General features: G+C 39.4%; 1 protein-coding gene across 20 annotated transcripts in view; it reads right to left on the bottom strand.

The window, feature by feature from the left end:
* RBMS1 (RNA binding motif single stranded interacting protein 1) overlaps nucleotides 1-22,990 on the bottom strand; it is a 207,226-nt gene that overhangs the window by 40,730 nt on the left and 143,506 nt on the right. For all 20 annotated transcript variants that reach the window (XM_070580052.1, XM_070580042.1, XM_070580048.1 and 17 more), the window contains one exon: nucleotides 4,213-4,271. In XM_070580052.1, coding sequence (XP_070436153.1) covers nucleotides 4,213-4,271 — 59 coding nt within the window. The remainder of the gene's footprint in view (nucleotides 1-4,212; nucleotides 4,272-22,990) is intronic.

Here is a 22,990-nt window from a genome sequence, read left to right on the forward strand (position 1 = left end):
AACTCCTAAGTTATTGAAAAAGGTTAAGTTATATTTAGCACACTGTTAAAAAGATCAGGATACCAGGCAAAAATATCAACAGAGATTTTCTTGCAACTCAAACCTATCATAAAATTAATTTAAAAATGAATAAGAACATTTTGAAAAAGTACTGTTTGCAGGTTGCAGAGAAGAGGGGCCAGACATTTTATAGATACAGTAGTGTACACAGTAAGTTACTGGTGTCAAAATAGACGCACATCTCAACAAGACCAAACAGAAAGTTCGGAAAAGACCCAAAGGACAGTTTGCAGTATCAGTACCAAAAAAATTGCCTGCTAACAAAATAGGTCGTAATGGAACAGAGCAGACTCTCAATTACAGAAATAGACGCTTTAGGAGAAACGAGTGTTAAAGCTGAAACAAGAAGCAGGTTTCTTCTATTACTTGGAAATGGATTGAAATAAGGCTTAATTTGATTTCAACAGTGTAGAAATAGCCAGGTTGGAAGGAAAAAGAGGAGGATGACCCACGTAAAAACAGAGAATGCTACTCAACTGCCAGATTAGAAATTAGGTTAATCATATTTCAGGTGTTTTTTAGAAATCTAAACATGCAGCCCTCCATGGAAACACACACAGGCACACACACTCACCCTCATACATATTTTAATACCAAACACAATTTCAGCTGGTCATAAATGAACACCAACTACACTGAAATGATGTAATTCCTACTGATGGATATTTAAGTTTCCCTTCAATTTTGCTGTAGTCAATAAATTACAATAAACAGATGATCTCAATTTAATGATATTGTAGTTGAAGTCATTACCATTCAGGTATTATTAGTATTATTTTATCTATTATTTTCTCATTTGGAAAAATCCATAATGGTTGCATTTCAGTTAACTCTTTACATCCTTTTCTGGCCTTTTCCAACCACATTGCTATTTCGTGAATATTTGCTGAAAACAAATCTAACTGGTAAGCACACAACCTTGTGCTCATTTTCTCACTTTCAAGTAAATTTATAAGAGTATATAAATTGGAGTTACACAGGTTCTATGGGTTTCATTATATAAATATGAATGATTCACTAAATAACACAGCACGTTCACTACATCTCCAGGAGGATCTTCTCAGGTCTCAGGACTAGGAATAGTTACGGCGTTCCTGCTTCTTGGATTTTCCTCCACATTGTAATCACTGAATCATGGGATTAGCTATGTTTCCATTTTTGCTTTGGCAATTAGGAAACACAGGGCCATGTCTGCAGTAACGTAAAATTTCCTGCTCTTACCCCTATTTTCTCTTTGGTCTGATTTATCCTCACCCATTCTTACATGACAGAGACAGAGAGACAGACAGAGAGAGAGAGACAGACAGAGAGACAGAGAGTGTGAGTGAGTGAGTGTGTGTGTGTGTGTGTGTGTGTGTGTGTGTGTATTCTGGTCTTGCACCCAACTCTGTAAGCATTAATAATCAATTAATCAATATTACAATCAATCCTTTGTAAGCTCTTGGATAAAGACTATAAAATATGTTTTGTGACAAAAAAATGTTCTGTGACTGCTAAGGTCTTTAATTTCCAGGTTTAAAACTCTTTGCTCTCACAATAGCCAAGATTTGGAAACAACCTCAGTGCCGATGAATGGATAAAGAAGATGTGGTTTATATATACTGGAATACGACTCAGCCGTACAAAACATGAAATAGTGCCATTTGTGATAACATGGATGGACCTTGAGGGTATTGTGTTAATTGAAATAAGTAAAATGGAGAAAGTCAAATATCATTATTATTTCTCTCGTAAGTGGAAGATAAAAAAACAAAAAAATACACAAACATATAGAACATATTGGTGGTTGTTGGAGGGGAAGGTGGGGGGGAGAGGGTAAAAGGAGTAAAAGGGCACATGGTGAGGGATGGTAACGAGTCTCTGGGTGGTGAACATGATGTAGTCTACACAGAAATCACAATATAATGATGTACACCTGAAATTTATATAATGTTATAAGCTAATGTTTTTCTCAATAAAAATAAAAAAATCTTTGATCTGTTCAATCTCAAAAAATTAGTACACAACACAAGCACTTTTCACGTATAGTGATACACTATAATCTCTTATGCATTATCTTTCATCTATCCACCCACCCACCTACCTACCTTCTCAAGTTACTTATAAATGTGTGTAATGTTATCTTTATTATGAGCTACATCAAGTGTTATTTCTTCTCATTTTTCCTAAAATTACTTTTTTTCAGGAGCTCTCTCATTCTAAGTTCCAGGATTTTATAAACCCATTCTAGCTTACTCTCTCCCCTCTCTCACTTCCCACCCACCGACCAGGTAGTATCTGCTGACATCTATTCCTGAGAGGCCTGTGTGAGACAAAGACCCCCAGAAGGTTTCCATCACTGCTCCCACACACAAGGCAGTATCTCCTGAGACCTGCTTTGAGAGAAGGTCTCCAGGAAACATGCTGTACGAAAAATCAGTTCTGAGTTATTCCCACCCTTATTTCAAAGCCCACAGATCTCTCCTTTGGACCCTTTCTAACTGTTATGGGTTTGTATTATGAAAATACGTTAGATTTAGTATCAGTATTCTTTTACTCATACCTTTTCTAGATGATGAGCATTTTGTGGAATTCTGGTTTCTAGGGAACAGGTTCTCATTGGAAAAGAGTGTACAATGGTAGTTTTCAGTGTCGGGGGGCGGCAAAGAATTCAACCAGGGAGCCCTCTGGGTCCTCTCTCTCACATAACTAGGGTGGCTCTACTTTTTAACACACTGATCTGCCGTGTAAGATTTCTTTTTTGGGAGGTGGGCGTAGGGGAAGGAGGAAAAGCAGGGTAAGGCCATAAAACCACTTGTCTATTGTGATTTCTCTCTTGCTTTGAAACTAATGTTTGAGATCAGCTTCCTCTTTTATGCTTGCGAAAATCTATTTTTCTTTATAAAACCAAACATTTTTGTGTCCCTGCTCTCCCAAATTATTTACAAATACGTTAAATAAAACTAATCTTGGCAACTAAGTGCATATATTTCAGTCTACAATTTGACTCTCTCTAGTTTAATTTGTTTAAAATATTTGCTGAGTACCACTCTACATAAAGCATTGTTCTATTCACTGTCTTAGGGCAGAACTGCCCTAATGTGCCATGTTGATTAAACACGGGCTTAGATATTCGCCACAATAGCTCTTTTAAATTTAGGAGCTTTGAAGAAGAGACAGAAACACAATGAACCACTTCAAGTCTAGATTAAAGGAAATGGCTGGCTTCTAAGGCGGGGCCCTACGGTAGGGTTCGTTTATGTTCTTTGCCTTTTTCAGACTGTGCTAAGCCACGGCCGTCACCACTACTTGAAAAACTGGGGTCTAATTAATGAGGAGATTTGCCTTCTCTGCCTATTCCTGTCAACCTTGTTTCAATTCACGGGGTCAGTAGTTAGACTCAAAGTCAGCTGACTCCATTCTTCCCTTTTCCTAGAAATCACATGCCTATTGTTAAGATGCTGCATCATTAAAAGTCAGAACCACAGAGCATCAGTGCTGCCTACTATAGACGCCTCCTCTTCCAGCTCATGGAGCTGGATGAGCTCATCCTAATTACACAGAAAACTGAAGGTCAGTGCATCAAATTAATGCAGCAGCATATTTCAAAGGGGCGTATGACCTCCCTTCCCTATTACAATTTGGTCAGTGAAAATGGTTCTCTCCTCCTGCTGCCAATATTGTCAACAGGCATTCAGCAGAGAACAATTGGGAGTATTGAAACATGTAATTAAGTACTGCTTAAAACTACTCTATTCTAATTAATAGAGCCAATTTGCACAATATGTAATCTTTTCAGTTCTTTAGTACAGTCCAATGGTCTTCAGTAAGCAGCTCTAATCTCCTCAGACTTAGGGGAAAAAAAGCTATTTTCTAACTCTACTTCCCTTTTAAAAGTAGGGGCTAAATGCCAACCAGTATTTCGCATGTTAACTCCACTGGCGTCAAATCTGAAATTCTGGCAAACTGCTAGCTGCTGTTGGGTTTCAGGCCAAAACATGACCAGGGACAAATGTAAGCAATATGCTGACATCGTGTAAGATAGAAATTGGGTGATGTATAAGATTTGGTTTTTAAAAAAGTGGAGGTAGTTCTGAAACCAAAGATCAGGTTTAAAATTCCATCATTTTTCTAAAGGTATGATTTAGCAAATCATCAGCCAAGGAAAAATACCTTTGCATTTGTTTGTCGTCTTATCCAAAATTGCCTTCGTGGAGACTATTTTCCCATATCTAAAAAAAGACAAAAAGAAAAGAAAGAAGAAGTTATAATCAAGGAACCCTTATTAATGTCTAAGTCCAGAGAACACACATACTTTTCAAACATCTGCAAACTTTAAAGTACAAAATGTTCTTTTCTAGGGGACAGGAAATGAGAATTCTAAACTCAAAACTAAACTAAAAAGAGGGAATGGCTAGGCCTCCCGTTTAAATCTTTGGATTACACTTTCATGTTTAGCTTTGAGGAATTCGGTACTTACCTGACAATCTCGGGACCACAAAAAATGGAATGTGAGCTCTATGAAAAATACTTTCTTCTAGTAACGCTATGTTTGTGGTCAAATACCAAGCCAAACGCAAGGCTCCAGAATTCTTAAAGGAAAGTACTATGATCCAAACAGCCTTTACAAACTAATAACAGGGGGAAAGCTGCCTGCACATCTATTCATTCTAGTTGAGTGGACAGCACTGCATGGATCCAGATCATCACAGAAGGATGCGTGTGTGTGTGTGTGTGTGTATATATGTTTAACACACTTGATGATATATTTAAAAGAGATCTCTTTTACTTAAGATTTTTTTTTGAGGAAGATTAGCCCCGAGCTAACATCTGCTGACAATCCTCCTCTTTTTGCTGAGGAAGACTGGCCCTGAGCTCACATCCGTGCCCATCTTCCTCCACTTTATATGTGGGACACTTGCCACAGCACGGCTTGACAAGCTGTACATAGGTCCGCACCCAGGATCCAAATTGGTGAACCCTGGGCCACCAACGGGGAACGTGCGAACTTAACCTCTGTGCCATCAGGCTGGCCCCTCTTTTACCTAAGATTTTGATAACTATAAATAAATATATTTATTAACACATTTTAACTCAGTAATAATAGTTATACAGTACACTCACTCACGTGTGTATATGTATGCATGCGCAAGAAATGGACAACCAAGAATATAAAGCAATCAGGGATTAGGCATTAATTTTATGAAGGTTTGTATGAGAAATGTGTTCAAATTCCTTAACATAAAACAGAAGTTGGGGGAAGAAGGAGAAAAATTCAGAACATTAAAATTTAGTGCACTGCTACTGAAATTGAAGTGGTGGTATAAGTTTAAATATGGGCACTAAGCCTACACCCTTTCACAGTGACCATGGTGATCGGAATGTAAAGCACTGCTATCTATGTTTGTTTCCTAAAAACTGAGGGAAAAAACTTTGAAAAATAATACTTAAAAGTTATTGGGACTTTGGGAAAAGCACATAACTTCACATATCTGAGACTCACTTCCTCATTTACATGGTGAATTCAAAAATTTATCTTTCCTATATGTTTACTTTAAAAATTTCACATTTTCTGGGGCTGGCCCCGTGGCCGAGTGGTTAAGTTCGCGCGCTCCGCTGCAGGCGGCCCAGTGTTTCGTTGGTTCGAATCCTGGGCGCGGACATGGCACTGCTCATCAGACCACGCTGAGGCAGCGTCCCACATGCCACAACTAGAAGAACCCACAACGAAGAATACACAACTATGTACTGGGGGGCTTTGGGGAGAAAAAGGAAAAAATAAAATCTTTAAAAAAAAAAAAATTTCACATTTTCTGTAATACTGCTTTCTCATGACTGCTTCTGAGGACTAAAAAGGGTCTTAAAAGTTTTAGGAAACGTAAGTATCCGTGTAGCATTTTAAACCATTTTGAATATTATAGATTTCTATTTTATGCATTGGACAAGCTGAAATACATTTATCTAGAAGAAACAAATGGCTTGAGCCACCCCTCTCTCAGTTAATTTTCACTCTGTGTAATCATGTAATCAAATAATTACTAACTAGGCATGAAAGTAAAGATAATTTAAGGTTCAAATGACAATTACATCCAAGAGGCCTAATGCTACACAAACACCTTCAATTCCCCATGGAGATCCTGAGGATTTATAACAGCATTAACACAGGTCACTAAGCTTACAAATAAAAAAAAATTCTTTTAAATCTGCAAACCAGAAAAAATAAGTGATTTAAAGATCATCTTTCAGCAACCATTTATCTACCTAGGTTATTTACATGCTTGATATTAACCAGCGCTCACACGTTTACACGAGTTTTAGCTGAAAGTGGTTTTAGATTGCATCCCTGCTTCATACCTTTCCAAAAGTAGGGAAGAAAGTTGGTATGACTCCAATTTAGGATAAAGGGATTGAGAGTCACAGAGATTAAGAGACTTTGCTTGAGGTCACAGAGTTCAGGGTCTTTTGTAAACCAAACAGAAGAAGGGAAATTTAGAGACGCTTAGAGCTGGCCTTCTACCCTTCTGGTTCTGCTCTCCACATTAACGATGAGAAAGACAAAGACATGGAGAAAGGGAGATACAAGAAGCAGGAAAAGAGAAAAGGCTCCTGGTGGCCCTGATACTCAATCAATCCATGCTACTCTCCCTTCTGGTTTTGGTTCTTCGATCTCTTTGATGTATTCAACATTACTCTTCACTTACACATCTATGCGACCCGCACCTCTCTCTGCCTCTGCCCTCAGGCCCGGGATCTCATTCCACCTTTCTGGGCTTTCTACCAGTGGTTCTTCGCCCGTTCAACTTCTTCCTCTCCTTCCTGAACCAAGTACGTTCACCATGTTTAATACTGGGTATTCAAACTTTCCTTTTCCAAGGAAAGTCATCCAAGGCCATGGATTTAATTAATGCATCTTCTCTGATGATGCTCATTTCTCCTTCCTGGGTTTTTGTTTTTAATCCCACCAAGCTCTAGTTTTTGTCTCTTTCCCTTTCAATTTAAACATCTTAGTATCTTAAGATACTTAAATATCTAGTTAAATGTCACTTCATGTTCATTATTTTCTAAATCCCACCCCCAAAGAACTCCAAACACACCTTTCCCTGTCTCCTCTCCATGTCTCTTTTCATTCAATAGCACTGTCACACTCTCGATCTTCCATCAAGTGTGAGGTCCTTGAGACATCATCAACTCAGCCATTCCTGAATCCAGGCAGTCAGTAACTCTTCTGAATTTTGTCTCTGACATAGTTCTAATATTCAGTCCTTCCCTTCACTGTGCCTGGACCTATGCAAAAAGCACATAATGGTTCTCCTTGCCTCCAGCCTCTAGTCCTTCCAACCTCATCTGCTGCATTAATTTACCTTAAACATCACTTTAAACACGTCTCTCTCATCTCTCCATTCTACCCAAGCTTGAACTTGAAGAACCTGTTTAAATATTATCTTTTCCATGAAACATCTCTAATCTCCTGAAACATTTACAGTCCTGGGCCACATAACAATGTTTCAGTCAACAACGAACCGCATATACAGTGGTGGTCCCATAAAGATAAGTACCCTATAGCCTAGGTGTGTAGTAGGCTATACCACCTAGGTTTGTGTAGTACACTCTACGATGTTCATACAATGATAAAATCACCTAACGACGCATTTCTCAGAATGTCCCCATCCTTAAGTGCCACAAGAAGGTAGTAAGAAACCAGAAAGGGGATTACATTTACTCAGTTCCTACTTTGGCTCTAGGCATTGTGCCAAGCACTTGGTATATATGATCTACTTTAGTTCACAACAATCTATGAGGTAGGTATTATTATTCTCATTTTTGCAAATGGGAAAACAAAAGCTCATAGATGTTCTGAGCCTAAAATCTTGCCTAAAATCCCAAAGCTCAAAAACAAATTGGGCTTAAGTTCTTACTGAAATTTATCTATGAAATAATTTTGAGAAATAATGTTTCCTTTACACACTCAGAGTATGAAAGGAAGGGAACAAAAAGGAAGATCTCTTCTATTAAGGTATTGGAATAGATTTATTTTTCAAGCCACAGCAACTTTTTTGTTTGTTTTAAATACAAGAAATAAACGTGTGGTTCACGGTTGAAAGAGGAATAAGGGGGGAAGGGGTAGGAGAAGAGAGATTTCTGAAATTTATCAGTTTTACTTTCTATTGTGGTTTTCATCATGATTTGTGGGTTAAGAGTGAAAGACCATATGACTTCCCAGAAAATCAGAAGACGGTTTTCACTCTGCCTGGGGAACTATTGCATACGGCCTCCCTGCCAGGCAGCAGCTCAGGGGGACGCTCATCTGGAGTGACCCGAGGGAAGCTGAAGGGTTTCCCTCTCCTAAAATACCTTCTTTTTTGGACTGTCCTCTCAGTTACACCACTCACAACACAAGAGGTTCTCATCAAAATACCGACCCCTGAACTGGAAGATGGAGCACTTCAAATCACTCAGGCCCTGGCTAAGCTAGCTTCTCAGTGGGTGACCCAGTCACCACGTCGTGGGAAGGGAGTACAGAACAAGTAGTTTTGATGACCTGAGAAAGGATCTAGAACTCAGGCAAGAGCCATCTATCAAATGGCTCCTCAAGAAACGAGAAAGCAGGCAGCAGGCTCAGAGTGGTCACCATTTCCCTCTACTAGTTTTCCTTGTAGTAAGATTTAATAACGTGGGGCAAGGGGTGGGGGAGGGGCGAGAAGCCATTATAGATAATGAACATTTAGTCTAATTCTATTGTTGTTCATCAGTGCCTACGAGAGTAACGGATATCTGGGTAAAAATTCATAAAGCAACCAGAGTTGTACCTTCCCTTGTTCCCATATGCAGCTTAATTTGTGAGGGGGGGGGGGGAGTCATCACCAAGTAACAAAGGCATATGATGTACTGAGAGAAACAGGCCTCCTGACTGGCAGAAGTCACTGTCTAACACCAAGGAGATGCACACTCAAGAAAGCAAGCTGTAGAATTTTACGGGAAAAATGGTGAATATGAAGATTCTTTGGGTTTTATCCAGCTTCAAAGTAACAAGGCTCAGACCACAGCCTTGGCTACCCCGAATATAATATTCTTTGCTAAGAGTAGATAATCCACTCTAGAAGCTCTGACATTAAAAGGTTAAAGAGTAATTAAGAGATGTGACTACAGAATAATTAGAATTTCAAAGGGAGAGGATAACAAGCAAAAGCTCACATTTAAACCTATTGGCCCAAGTGAACTTGTCTGATAAAACCTTCTGCTTAGAATATATCAAAATTTCCTCTGTTTACACCACAGCTTTAGTCATTTCTCCCTCATTTCCATTTATATCTCTTCTTTCATCTGCTGTAATATAAAATCTAAGCATATTTTAGTTTGCACTTAGTAAATAAAGCTTAATTTTCTCCTCTGCCTCATCATTTTAGTCCCTCCTAAATTCTACCTTTTTGTTAGTTTACCTTAATTACAAAAGAAATACATATTTATTCTAATTAGAAGACATAGAAAAGTAGGTTGAAATGTTAAAAGCACCTCAAGCCCTAAATATGAATGTTAAAACATAATGATACATACCCTTATAAACTTTGCCCAATGTGCGTATACACACACACACACACACTCCTCTACTAGGCAGCTTGCAATCTTTGAACACCAAACTGAGTTACAAACCAAGGTTCTGGAGAGTGGAGTCCACTCCACTCACCACCAACAGATGGCGATAATGGTCGCTAAGTTATTTTCATACTGGTCATTTCAGTTGTAAATTCATTTAAGGCACCATGAGGTCATCTGCAGTGTTTGTGTTTAGTTTTGGAATACTGTATGAACCGTATTAAATCTGAAAAAGCAATGAGCGTGTGGAAAACAACAGTAAGGAAAAGTGTATACTTATAACGCAAACCAAGAAAAAGATTTTTAAGTTTGAAAAAGGGCGGCACATTGCTCAAGCATGTAGGATGATTGTTTTTGTTTTAATAGCTGAACTGCCTCTGAAGGACACAGAAGGACTCACACATCCTGTGAGAGATGCTGTGCTTGTGCCAATGACAATAATCAGCAAGAAGGAGGGTCAGGGGATTGAAATGAGGGGAAAAACCCCCACAAAACTTCTGAGTATGTGGTTATCTGACCAGAATCAACATTGGAAAACCTATGACCTAGTGAGTTAATTCAGGGAAATAGTAAAAGTCATAGCTTACACGCATACAGCTTTTATTTTATGCTAGGCACTGTTCTAAGTGATTTACGTCAATTATTTTAATCTTCACAACGTTTTGAGTACGTAAAGTACTATTCCCACTTTGGAGATGTGAAACTGAGAAGCAGAGTGAGTATGAGACCTGGTAAAAGGTTACACAGTTAATAAGTAGCAAAGATGGGAGACAGGAAGTTTGCTCTGGCCAACCATGTTGACAGCTTCAGAAACTTTGGTCACCGACCACAGACTGCTCCACAGGTTCAAATCAATTCCCATTTTGAAACTCCACAGCTCCTAATGAGTGAGGGGATGAGGGCAGACTCTGTAACTGCTAAAGTCTCTAAGACAGATGCTGATAACATTCAGAAAGCTATCTGACTTTCTCAGGTAGACAACATTGTTCTATTTGGAATAAGATGCCCAACAGAACATATGTATCAGTGAGGAGAAGGCATGAATGGCTTTAAAGCTCAAAAGGAGTAACTCATGTATCTATTTGGTGGGAATGGATTTGGGGACAAGAAGCCAAAACCACTTGTTTTTTTGGACTTGTTGGGGGAAAACGAAAAAAATATACCTAGATATACATCCACACACAGGTGATACTGTACATGTCGTTTTCTAGCTTGCTTTCTTTGCTGCTTTAGTTTTTCAGTGGCCTCCCAGGAAAACGTGCTTTCCTAATATTTGCTTTAGTTCTTCTAACAGTGGTTGAATAGGGGAAGAAAAATAGTATAAATTACTGAAAAGTTTGTTGGAGAATGACGCTTAAAATAAAAAAACAGGAGTCGTCACTTATCCACGTTCTTCTGAATTCTCACTACCATGAGTAAGTCGGCTGGTTATACTTTCTTTGTTCACTTGGTATATGAAGTGGTTCAGTATTTGCAGATGAGATACAAGAGGTAAAATTTTAAAATCAGGCAATCAATATCAAACAGATTTTGTAAGACTTTTTACCCCTGAAGATTTTCATTGTTTCTATAAGACTCTTCTGAGATATAAAAATATTAAAGATATTCATTCCATTTTTCATTCCAGCTGTTTTAACTCTTACATTCAATAACTGTTCCTTCCACCTGAGTTGTACGGCAGGGCGTGCCTTGGTGAAGAAATGATTCCTGGTATATGGGACAGAACAGGAAGCTCCATCTTAGGCAGCTGGAATTGGAGCCGGGGTTTGAAGGAAGAAAACGCTTGGCAGGAAAAGCTGCTATAGCGCTAAAGGTCAGAAACAAATGTGGAGCTGAAGGTGAATGGAACACAGGAAAGATGAGTACAGTCAAGAAAGAGATCAGACCCAGAAATCAACGCACAATTATTCACACATGCCTACAGTATGCCCTTCAGCATACAAGGCCTAAGGAAAATATAGAAAATGCCATTCCTGCCATTAAGGGGGTCCATCGGGGGATGTAAGGAATTTTTAATATTAAAAAGTAACTAAGAATATTAAGATTTTATGTGATGAATGCTAAATAAAGGGGGCATAAACATAGGATGAAGGTCAAGTTCAACAAGAAAGACTTGGGGAAAGGAGAAATTCAGGTGGGCTATGGAGGACAATAAACAGAAGAATCTGTCTAATGCAACCTGTATGTGGGGGAGGGTTATAGAAGTCAGTCTGGAAAGGTCTCATTGGGCCTTGGGTTCCAGGAAAAAGACTCAGGGAACAGAATGTGGCTGGAGGTTTTGCAACTGCAGAATGATATGACGAAAGCAAGATTTTAGTAAGATTAATGAAAATCTTATGGCTAGGATTAGCACAGAGAGATGCCACATTTTATTATAAATATAAATATATATAATTTTTGCTCTTTGTACTCAAGTAATAACATTCAAGTTCAAGAAATTAAAATGGAGGGATGAGGAGCGCCAGCAAATGAATAGAAAGGTTCTAAAGGACAGACGAGTTTTAAGACAGAGGAGTTCTTTGAACTAGCCTTAAATAATTAATTTGACATCTGAGAAAAGTAACCCTGAGATTGGTGCTATGGAAAGCCAGTGGCTTGTCTTTGTGAACGCAGAGATGGGAAAAGGCACTACCATGGTTCACTTTTCTGAACTATCCTGGAAAGGGCAGTGTGTTTCAGCCCCAGCCTCAGATTGAGAGCTTGCAGATTAGAGATGACTTAGCAGGAGCTCAGACCACCTTCAAGCGGTCTAACCCTCGGCTAACGTGGTTGCCGTATAGCACGTGAGCTGACGGAGAATAAATTACAGAAGCTTTGGGACACAATATCACATTGTTCAAGAGAAAATATACACATCTACATATCTGATTTTCCATAACATTGAAATTAAGATTTAAGATAAACACATCCTTTCAGAACAAAACTTAAATTGGTAGTTTACACCCAGATTTTGGGATTAACAACCTTTCCTGACTAAATTTAGAACCATTTCTGCTAATTTGCCTTTTCAACATTCCTGGGTGGCACGACTAATCCATTATAAATGCTACACAAAAGCAAAAATTGATGCTGTTTATTGCACGTATGGCTTGAACTAAATAATTAATACAGAATGAACATTAAAACTTCCTCATTAGAAATGGCTAAGATGCCCTTCCCCCCCATATTCTATAACAAACATATCTCTCTTGTAAACAAAAAGTACACTATAAAGCATTTGATTTATTACAGAGATTTGCTCTCATCATTTAGTATCAAGTCTATTATCATCCGCAATCAAGGTAAAGTAGCTTTACACTATCTTATGGTCTTTTAAGAGTACATAGCACACAAAAGGTCATTTACATTATCTTATGACAATATTTTTGCCACAAGTCACTGTACTATAGCACTTATGAATGCAGTCACAGATGGCCAGACCGAAATTAGTGCTCCTGAGTACTAATATGTCAGAGGAAAATAATACATGCTGAAAATGGAACCCAGAATTTTGCAAGTAAAATGTAGATTATCTATCATAAAAATGAATCCCTAACTCCGAAACGCTGATTAATGCCTAACTTTTAAAACAAAGGCAATTTGATTATAGAAAGTGCTTTTTTCTGAGTTGAATTTATGAACTGATAATAATTGAGCATTTCTTAAATTCTTTTCCTCTCTCATCGAAACCTGTAACGTATTAGCTTTGACAATCTCAGCTTCACTGTATCATAAAGAAGACAATATTATATTGGAAAGTAGACTTGCAACCAGAGTGACCTATCCTCAAGTCCTCAATCGGCCAATGACCAGCTCTGATTCTCGTGTAGTTGTCTAGCCTCAGCATCCCCAACCCGAAAGCATCATGATAACATTTACCTCCCAGGACTGCTGTTAAGGGGCAAGCACAGTGTTTGATACATAAGAGATATTCAATGACTAATAAATGTTATCCGTTTCTCCCACCACCCTCCAAATAATGGCACTTCTAATTCTTAGCACTTGACAGCACTAAGCTAAACCACCTCCTTACCTTACTATCAACATGGTCCTATGCTGCAAAAAACATAGATCTTCCATTTTTATGGTTGAAAAAACTATGGACCTTCCATTTTTATGGTTACTTTTCAGGACAGTTCTCTGCATATTGTAAACACAATATACATGGCTGAATGAATGACACAGAAACACGTAACATGAATTTTTTTCCCTTAAAGTGTCTGGTGTGGAGAATTAGGGAGGTTGACAGTAGTAGGGAGAAAGGAAATACTACATTTTACCTTGGAAAACAGACATGGCCTTGTACTTTATCCCAATTTAGCTTATAAAAACACCGGGGGGAGGGGCTGGCCTGGTGGCGCAGTGGTTAAGTTTGCATGCTCTGCTTCAGCGGCCCAGGGTTTGTGGGTTCGGATCCTGGACGTGGACGTACACACCACTCATTAACCAACTGCTGTGGCAATATCCCATATACAAAGTGAAGGAAGACTGGCACGAATGTTAGCTCAGCGACAATCTTCCTCAAGCAAAAAGAGGAAGACTGGCAACAGATGTGAGCTCAGGACCAATCTTCCTCACCGAAAAAAGCCCAAAATCTAAAAACCAAACTAAAACAAAAAAACACCTGGGGGAACCAAGGTAATTAGGAGTTTGACATGGAATTAAAAATTAGTACCAAAAAGAAAAGTGTAAAAGGTTGGGGGGAAAAAAACCCAAAAAACCTAGAAGAGTTTTTGTTTCTAGATTGTTTTTCAAGTATCTCTACATTTCCTGCTCCTTTTAAAAGAAATCAAAACTGGAAACCTTTTATACACACACATACACACACACAGAGTACCAAGGAACTGTCAGTCTGTAGAAACCGAATGCATTAAACTCCAGCACTGCAAACCATAAATGACTGCTTCACTCAAAACAAGAACAGCGTGACAGAGAGTAAAAGTAAACATGCCCTCTGAAGCAAAACAGAGAGTTACCTTCAACTGTTAAAACTCTGTGCACATTACCTAGAAATTTCTCTAGATTCTGACACAAGCTACAAAGGCAGGAGTCAAATTAGACATTTTCTAGATGAACACTAATGTTGGCTTTGATCCAAAACATGGCACCAGCGTATTGATTTCCAAACGCAGTCTATCCTTTTCTAAAGTAATAAATCCTGACTGTCCCACAACCTTCAAGAGCCAGTCTGAAGAACAGACTGAAAAGGAAAATGATACCTAGTTTATTCACTTCAGTTCTAAGAAATCTGGTGATACAATATGAATGTATCACTAGGAAAAAATACACTTGGACTGTACAAGCAAGGGAATGCTAATGTAGCCTGCCAGCACAGTGGATGTTTCTAAACTCAGATATTCTGTTCAAGGGTCACTCGTGACAATGGTCATGGCTCTAAGAGCGGACCTGATGGAAAAGGATACATAGTACTCCCACACTGGTTTCCTACTGGTTTGCCTCTGAACAAGAATGTCTACAGACACTGCGGATAAAGATAAGCAATCATTCCAAAGACAGAACAGCATAGCTCTAAAAATTTATCATCTTAAAACTTAAGAAAATCAGAGAAATTATCTTTATGTGAAAGAAGGGAACTAAAGAGGATGAAAAGCTGTGAGTTACTTTAGTATCAGTTTCACATTTACCATATCCCAAACCAAGATACTACGCCTCACTCTCAAGACAGCTTCAAGTCCCTGCATTTTCCAGAAGATGTTCTGATTCTACTTTGCAAGTAAGGGGGTTGTGAACGGAGATCAGGGCTAAATAAGTGCTTCTGATTTACATGAGCTAGTCGGTAAGAATTTGACAGCCTTGCTTGTTTTGAGAAATCCTGCATAATAGGAGCAGTACTAATGGAAAGGCAAAAATGCCATTCAGATTCTTTAAAAGAATAAAATACTAGATTCTAGAAATTAAAGGCAGGTAAGGCTAATGCTGATCTGAAGCAAAATTCCAGCGTGAATTAGTAAATAGAAGGTAAAGAGACTTGTGAAAAGAAGTAGTACCAGTAAAGTGCTCAAGAGCAAGTCACGCACGTTAAACTTTTGTTCTTTCTATTTTGGGGTATGGTGAGGAAGACAGGGCTGTTTGGGAATGCTTCGAAGTAAATAAAAATCCTATTTGTTCATGGATTAGATGAGGATATCTGGGAAGAGGAAAACTGGTTTGGATGAATGGGTGCCTGGTTAAACAAGCGAGTGAGCTGAAGTCTCTGGGTCCACTAATGGTCACAGTCAGCACAGATGGAAACCTCCAGCAATATGCCACAAGGCTCTGTTCTTGGCCAGCACTTTTTCAACATTTAAAGAATGACATAAATCAGATAACTGATAGCACATTTACTAATACATAAACATCCCAAAGCTAGGGGGGATGGTGAAGGTAAGACGTCAGCATTAAAACTCAGAAATTACTTCCACAGGCTAGAATGAATACTCGGCCAAAGCCAACACTATAATAATATTTAACAGGGAAAACATCAGTCTTACATACAAGTTCCAAGGGGGAAAAGATCAACTGTACAAATTTAGGGAAAGCCTCGGCTTACATGAAAATATCTGGGTATTTTGATTAGGAACAAGTTCAGATTCTCCGGAAAAAACAAACTTAGGTTACATTGAGAAAAACATATGATTCTGATCATAGAAAGAAATTACGCTCTTGGGCCTCATTGCTCACCATTCCCCAACACCTACCATTATGGGTTGAATTGTGTCCCCCAAAAAGATTATGTTGAAGTCTTCAGCTCCAGTACCTGTGAAGGTGATCTTATTTGGAAATAGGGTCTTTGCAGATACAACCAAGTTAAGATGAGGTCATTAGGGTAGGCCCTAATCCAGTGTAGATAGGTGTTCTTAGAAGACGGAAATATGGACACAGATAGAGGACACAGGGAGAATGACATGTGATGACTGAGGCAGAGGGATACAGCTGCAAGGCACAACACCACGGATTGCTGGCAAACAACCAGAAGCCGGGAAGAGGCAAGGAAGGAGTCTCCCCTGTAGATTTCAGGGGGAACATGGCTCTGCTGACACCTTAATGTTGCACTTCTGGCCTCCAGAACTGGGAGACAACCATCTCTGTTGTTTTAAGCCATCCAGTTTGTGGTACTTTCTTACGGCAGCCCTGGGAAACTCACATAGCTCTGGTTCACCTACACATCCCTCTCCAAGGCCCTGTGCCTGCGCTGCTCCATCTTGATTTCCTGACCTTTAAGATGGGCCTTCACCTGGGAAATTCAGCGTCATTCTGCAAGCCTCAGCTGAATGGTGCTCTCCGGCAGCAAGCCTGTTCTGACCTTCCCGCTGAGCTAAGAGCTGCCTCTGGACTCTGCCACTGTATCTCAGTGCAGTAGCCAGCACCCCACTGCATTACCTACATGTCTACAGCCCCGTTAGGTGCACGCCCTTGGACTGCTCTCCTCTTTGTCTATCAGGCCACAACACAGAGCCTGGTAAATAATAAACAGTCAAAATTCAGAAAACAGAAATGGGGGAATAAATGACTGACTAACGATAGCCTGCTTTCATTGAGTGCTTTCTACACTGGACACACTTGTTTTGAACATCTCCTTTTACCTAGCCTGAGCTCTTTCAGAAGAGAGTGAGCACTGGAGACAAAAGTCTAGAAATCATATCCTACGAGGAAGGAACAGCTGAAGACTGTGCAGATGCTTACCTGGAAAATGAAAGACTACAAGGAAGACCTTTCTAAATAGTGATGTAGTTTGCCACTACTGACAGGGCTCAAACAGAGCTAGGTGCCAATCTGGGTCACGGATGCTGCTACAGAGAAGTGTTTCACAAAAACCAACCATCAGTGGTAAACAGAAAAATAAGTGTAGCGAATTATTCAAAATATTCAATTTAATCTAAGATTATGTACATCCCACATTTTTGGTGATAAATGGCCTTTCTTTTTATGAGAGTGATGAAACACGGTGGTTATTTCAGTTTGTGTCTTTTTTGACAAAATAGAATTTTAACTCTATGCTGGATCCCTAACTATTTTTGCTTAGTCTCTTGGTCCTTAAAATCCAAAAATGAAGGCAATCACCAAAATATGATGGGTTGGTGGGTGGGGAGGCTGATATACCTGCTTTGAAAAGGGGACTGGACTGGATGATCAATAAGATTATTGTCAATAAGAGTAACAGTTAGGTGGAAGGAATCATTGGGTAAAACATCTTTTAATAAACCACACTTCCCAGCACCCCATTTATTTTAATTTCAAGTTATAAACTGGGATAGAAACAGCCCAATAAAATTCTGTAAAACTGTATATGAATTGACCATACCCCAAATAAAAATACACATAAGAAACAAATGAGACAACACGGAGAAGACTTTTGACTAGCTCTCCTCCAGCTAGTTCTCTCCAGGAGTCAGACTAAGTGGGCCCTGTTACCAGCAAAGATGCTCCTGATACTTCCTGTAACTGTCCTGCGAAATCAGCAGAACACAACCCTCGGCTTCCCCGACTTCCTGTGTTGTTCAGGACTTACTAAATCTTGTAAGCTTACACGGTCCAGGTAATGCGTTCTGAATATAAACGCAGCATTTTATAGATCCTCAGAAAAGCCCCACAGAACCTGCAAGGAGAGGATCCTCCAAAGGGAGCCAAGATCCTAGTGATACTAGAAAATCACTGAAGACATAGTGTCAAAGGAAGTAACCAGAAAGCTTCATTACGTAACACAGTCCTACATATATAAACACATACATATACGCACACAGATATACACATACATACACACAAACACAGTTCTTTTCAGGTAAGTGTAAAGTGCTTTATACTTTAAGGAGTAAATAACACCCCTGGCATTAAAATGGGATTCATATGTACTGCAATCCAGGTGGAGGTGAACTCACTCTCCCCAGCCCCATCCTAGGCCCTGCCGAGTGGGGACTGGCGGGGGATGGCAAGGACAGGTAGGCTTTCTTTGAGTTTGAGTTGAGGGTGAAAAGTAAGGATATGACATGATATCTCTCCTATGCTTACTTGACAAATACATATTATCTATAATAATATCTATATTTTCTAATAATAATACTAATTCCCACTCTCTTGCAAGAAACCTGGTTATCTGTTTTAGAATGAGGTAAAATAAAAGACAAAATCCTAAGTAAAAATTAAGTACCCTTTCCCACTACTTAACTGTTGAGAGCTCAGCTTATCAAAATATTAGTTTTTCTTTTACCTGGGTAGGTCCCCACCAGGCCAGCGCCTGTTCCAAACTGTATCCAGAGGAAGGTGATAATTGCCCCCTTAACACCCAGGCTATACTAGGCGCACTAATTGCTCCAATTCCCTGCTTGTTTCCTCTCACAAACACCCTAACTCAGAAGGAAATCAGGGAATGGCCTCAAGCTGCAGCTCACTTCCTAGGCCTGACTCTAAGCCCTTCCCAAACCATGCACCTCATTGACAGAGGCAACAGGACAGCAATGAAGGGCAAGTCAAGTTGGCAATGGGTGGTACACAGGAATAAGCACTTTCAGGTCCAGTAAATGACAAATTAAATTTCCTTCAAGCACCTATGCATAAAACACAAGAGATACCCAATCACAGATGAATCAGAGAGAAGCTGCAATGGAAATTCAGGAGATAATAAAAAATCAATCTTTTTTAAACCGACAAATACTTAAGAGAGAGGAAAGCATGCAACTCTTACCACAAACCCTGAATGGCAAACCTTGCAGAAAACAGAGATATATAGTGCATTCACTTTAAACAGACAGAGACTCGAGGGTTATACCACCTCATCTAGTACCATGTGTAATGAGAGGACCACATTTGTAAATCCATTTTGGCAATGACGATGATTTTGAGGACTCGGTTCTATAAATATTTTTATCCTCCGTTACTACTCACAGGGTGTTTAGCTATGGTACCTGAAGATTTCCATTTCTTGGACATGACATTATGTAAGGAGATTTTGCAGAAAAGGAGAGTAAGATGTAGCAATGTACCATAGGTCCTCAAGAAAATATTTTTGAGTAAACAAATGAGCTAATGAATGCGGAATTTGTATGTCTAACAAGTGTATGAGGAACATGGAGACGGTTAAGGTAAGAACCAGGAGAGAGGCTACAACACGCATTTGATTTCTGTGATAAACTTTTCCAAGAACTGTCACATCTGACATTTTATAAGGGCTTTCACACATATATCTCGGCCAAGCCTCACAACCCGGCAAGGAGACTAGTCCTTTTCGACAGGAGAAGGAAACCAAGACTGAGGGGGAAAGTGACTCATCTTTCCACTGCACAAAACAGGTTATTATAGGTGCTCAGCAAAAAGAATGAGTCTGAGTCAGGCTCCTCCTGAAGCTCACGGAGGAGCCACTTCCAGCGACAATGCGTGTTAATGGCTAAAATGGGAAGAGACGGTTATTAGAGCCAAGACTGGACCTGCGCCATGAAGAGTGTGTCAGGCCAAGGAAATAATGCAACACAACCTCGTCTTTAGGAAAATGAAACTAAAACACTTAAACCCAAAACTTATCCCTTTAGTCACCATTTCTGGCTAAGTTTAAAGCACGAGTTTTAAGTTTATACTAATAAAAGTACAGACTCGACATGATTTGGGGGGAAAAAACAACCCAACGCTATAGTCTTCAAGCCAAACAAGAAAGCCAAAATGTAATGTAAGACCTTACTTTGAAATGGAGGGAAAAAGATATTTATTGCAAAAAAAAAAAAAAAAAAAAAAGGCCAAAGCCCTTCAGCTAATCACCTAACAAAAATGAAGTAATGATTAAAATCCATCCATACCTAGTGTGCAGAAGAGAGAAAGAGGAAGAAATGTCTAGAATCTAAAGAATATGGTTTATACACATAAGCTCAGCAAAGAGAAATAAATGGTTTCTGGAGAAATGGCATGTGACCTATCCACCACCTGAAAGGGGGATAAGACAATGCATAAGACATTATTTTTGGGAAAAAAATTTTTCATGTATTTATTTTACGACCGAACTAATCAACCAAGTGAGAAATGCAAAGGCACAAGGATCTGCAGGACCATCAACCTCTACTGAGAACAGGGAGAAAGAAGGCAGCACCAACGTCTAGGAGCATCCAATTCATCAACCGGCTGAGCCTCTCTCATTGTTACAACCACGCAGCAAACCTGAGACATGACAATTACAGGACAGCAACCTCCTAGGGAACTGTTCAAATTGCCGTGTGTGAAAAACGTTAATGAGCCAGAGACAACAGCGATGATCAATTTCTTGACATAAACCAGTTCCTACTCTTGCTAAATGAAAAGAAGGAAAGCTAAAGTGTGTTCAGGGTTTCTTTTCATTTGTTCTTCTCCAGTGCAGAAGGCACAGAACGGATTTTCGTAAACTCTTGGGTAATTGGACTTGCAATCCTGATGTAACTTTATTCCACGTAGCCATGCCAATTAAAAACTTCCCAGTCGAGAAGGACTCTTTTCCCCAGGATCTTCATTAGGTACTTCTAAAACTACACGTAACGCTAACTGTTCTGGGTTTCCTTTCATTTCTAGGGCACATGTATGGATTGGTTCCCACAAGATTCATCCTGCCAGGTATTCCATGCATTTTAAATGATTTATTTCTTAGGGTCTTCATGGATGGCACGAGGACCAGACATTCATTAAAAATATAATTTGGAATGGTCATGGAGTCTGATGGACTTCTGCATAAACCGCAAGTTAATCCAAACCTCTATCTAAAGTGGGTTTGGGGAAACTGTCCTGCATCCTCCTCTCCTGTTATTTTATACCGAGCAGCTCATGTCAGAGCGTAAAATTTAGTTGTTTTTCCTTTTCTAACAGAGATAACACACAGAGTCTATCAAATTGGAAAAGATAACAACAAAAAAACGAAGATCCCCAGGTTGCAGAGGAAATAGCAAAAAAGGCACAGACCTCTGGTATGCGCAACGTGGTCACACTTGGAGGGCAATTTTGGCAAAACGGAGCAAAGGCTTAAAACCATTTCTCCTATGGAAATTACAAAGATTGTATACAAAGATTCTGTGGCAAGAAATATCACAAATAATCCAAATACTAAGTAAACTGCAAACAGCCATGGGATGGAAAAAAAATCAATGATATCGTACGTCCTTGTTACAGTGGGGAGACAGCCCACGCCTCCAGCAAAGAGGGAACAAGGTATTGTATTTTGTGAGATACAGACTGTGAAGAATCACATACACATCTCCCCTTCTTTTCTCTTGAAATACCTAGACCAGTGCTGTCCAGTAGAAACAGAATGTAAACCACAAACATGACCCACATATGTAATTTTAAATTTTGTAGTAACCACCTTAAAAAGTAAAAAGAAACATGAAATTAATTTTGATATTTTCCTTAACCCAACATATCCAAAATACTATCATTTCAACATGTATTCAATATAAAAATGAGACGTTTAAAACTTTTTCTACTAAGTATCCGAAATCCCGTGTGTATTTTATACTTCCAGCACATCTCAATTTGGACTAGCCACACTTCAAGCGCTCTATAGCCACATGTGGCTGGTGGCCACCCTGTTGCTGGCGCAGATCTACATGCTTATGGGCTGTTGCCTCTTCCGCAGTTCAGCATTTCCCTTGCCATGGGAAACAGTAGCCTGGCACCATTTAAATCACGGCCTCAGCGGCTGGCAACCACTACTTTAGATTGCTTATGGCAGCTGCTTTGGAGTGGGCACACATCAGGATAATAATCCAACTGTGGCACACTTCTGAAGTTATTTTTCTAACCTTGCCTGTAAGGCAGATTATAATCATTCACCCTTAGGGGCTACTCTCTGAGAATGTCTGAACAGCAAGGGATACCTGAAAAGTCCCAGGAGCATTTTCCTTTTAACTTTCTTGATAAGATTTTATGGTTCCTCTCACAGTATAAATGAAGTCCTGTGGTACACATATGGCCGAACATTCTACAATTTTCCCCTTATCATCTCCAACCTTGGGGCCTTTGAATGAGATTTACTCATAAACTTTGACTTTAACGAATAACAGATATGACTTAGAGTTGCATGTCAGAATGATACATTTGTTTGATAAGCCTTATTTCAAGAAAAAATTTCGGGAGGCAGTCACATATTTATTCACTATCTAAAAACAAGGAACTGACTAAATTTGAAGCCAACTGACCTTGTAGATTTGAGACCTCCTCTGTGTGTCTCAGACATCACATTTTAACCATATGCTACCACATGATGTTAAGGGAGCCACCGGGATAGCTACTAGCCTTTAAGGCACCTTTCTTGCAAATTAGAAAAAGGTACCCTCTATGGGAGGAGGAAATCCCTCAGCACAGGACTCGGTGACTGAGTGTGAGATGGATTTCAGCCCCACACACCCCCTGGCCAGGCATTTCTTGTGCAGGTGACAAT

This window comes from Equus przewalskii, chromosome 17, assembly GCF_037783145.1.
Source record: "Equus przewalskii isolate Varuska chromosome 17, EquPr2, whole genome shotgun sequence".
In the NCBI taxonomy this organism is placed as follows: Eukaryota; Metazoa; Chordata; class Mammalia; order Perissodactyla; family Equidae; genus Equus; species Equus przewalskii.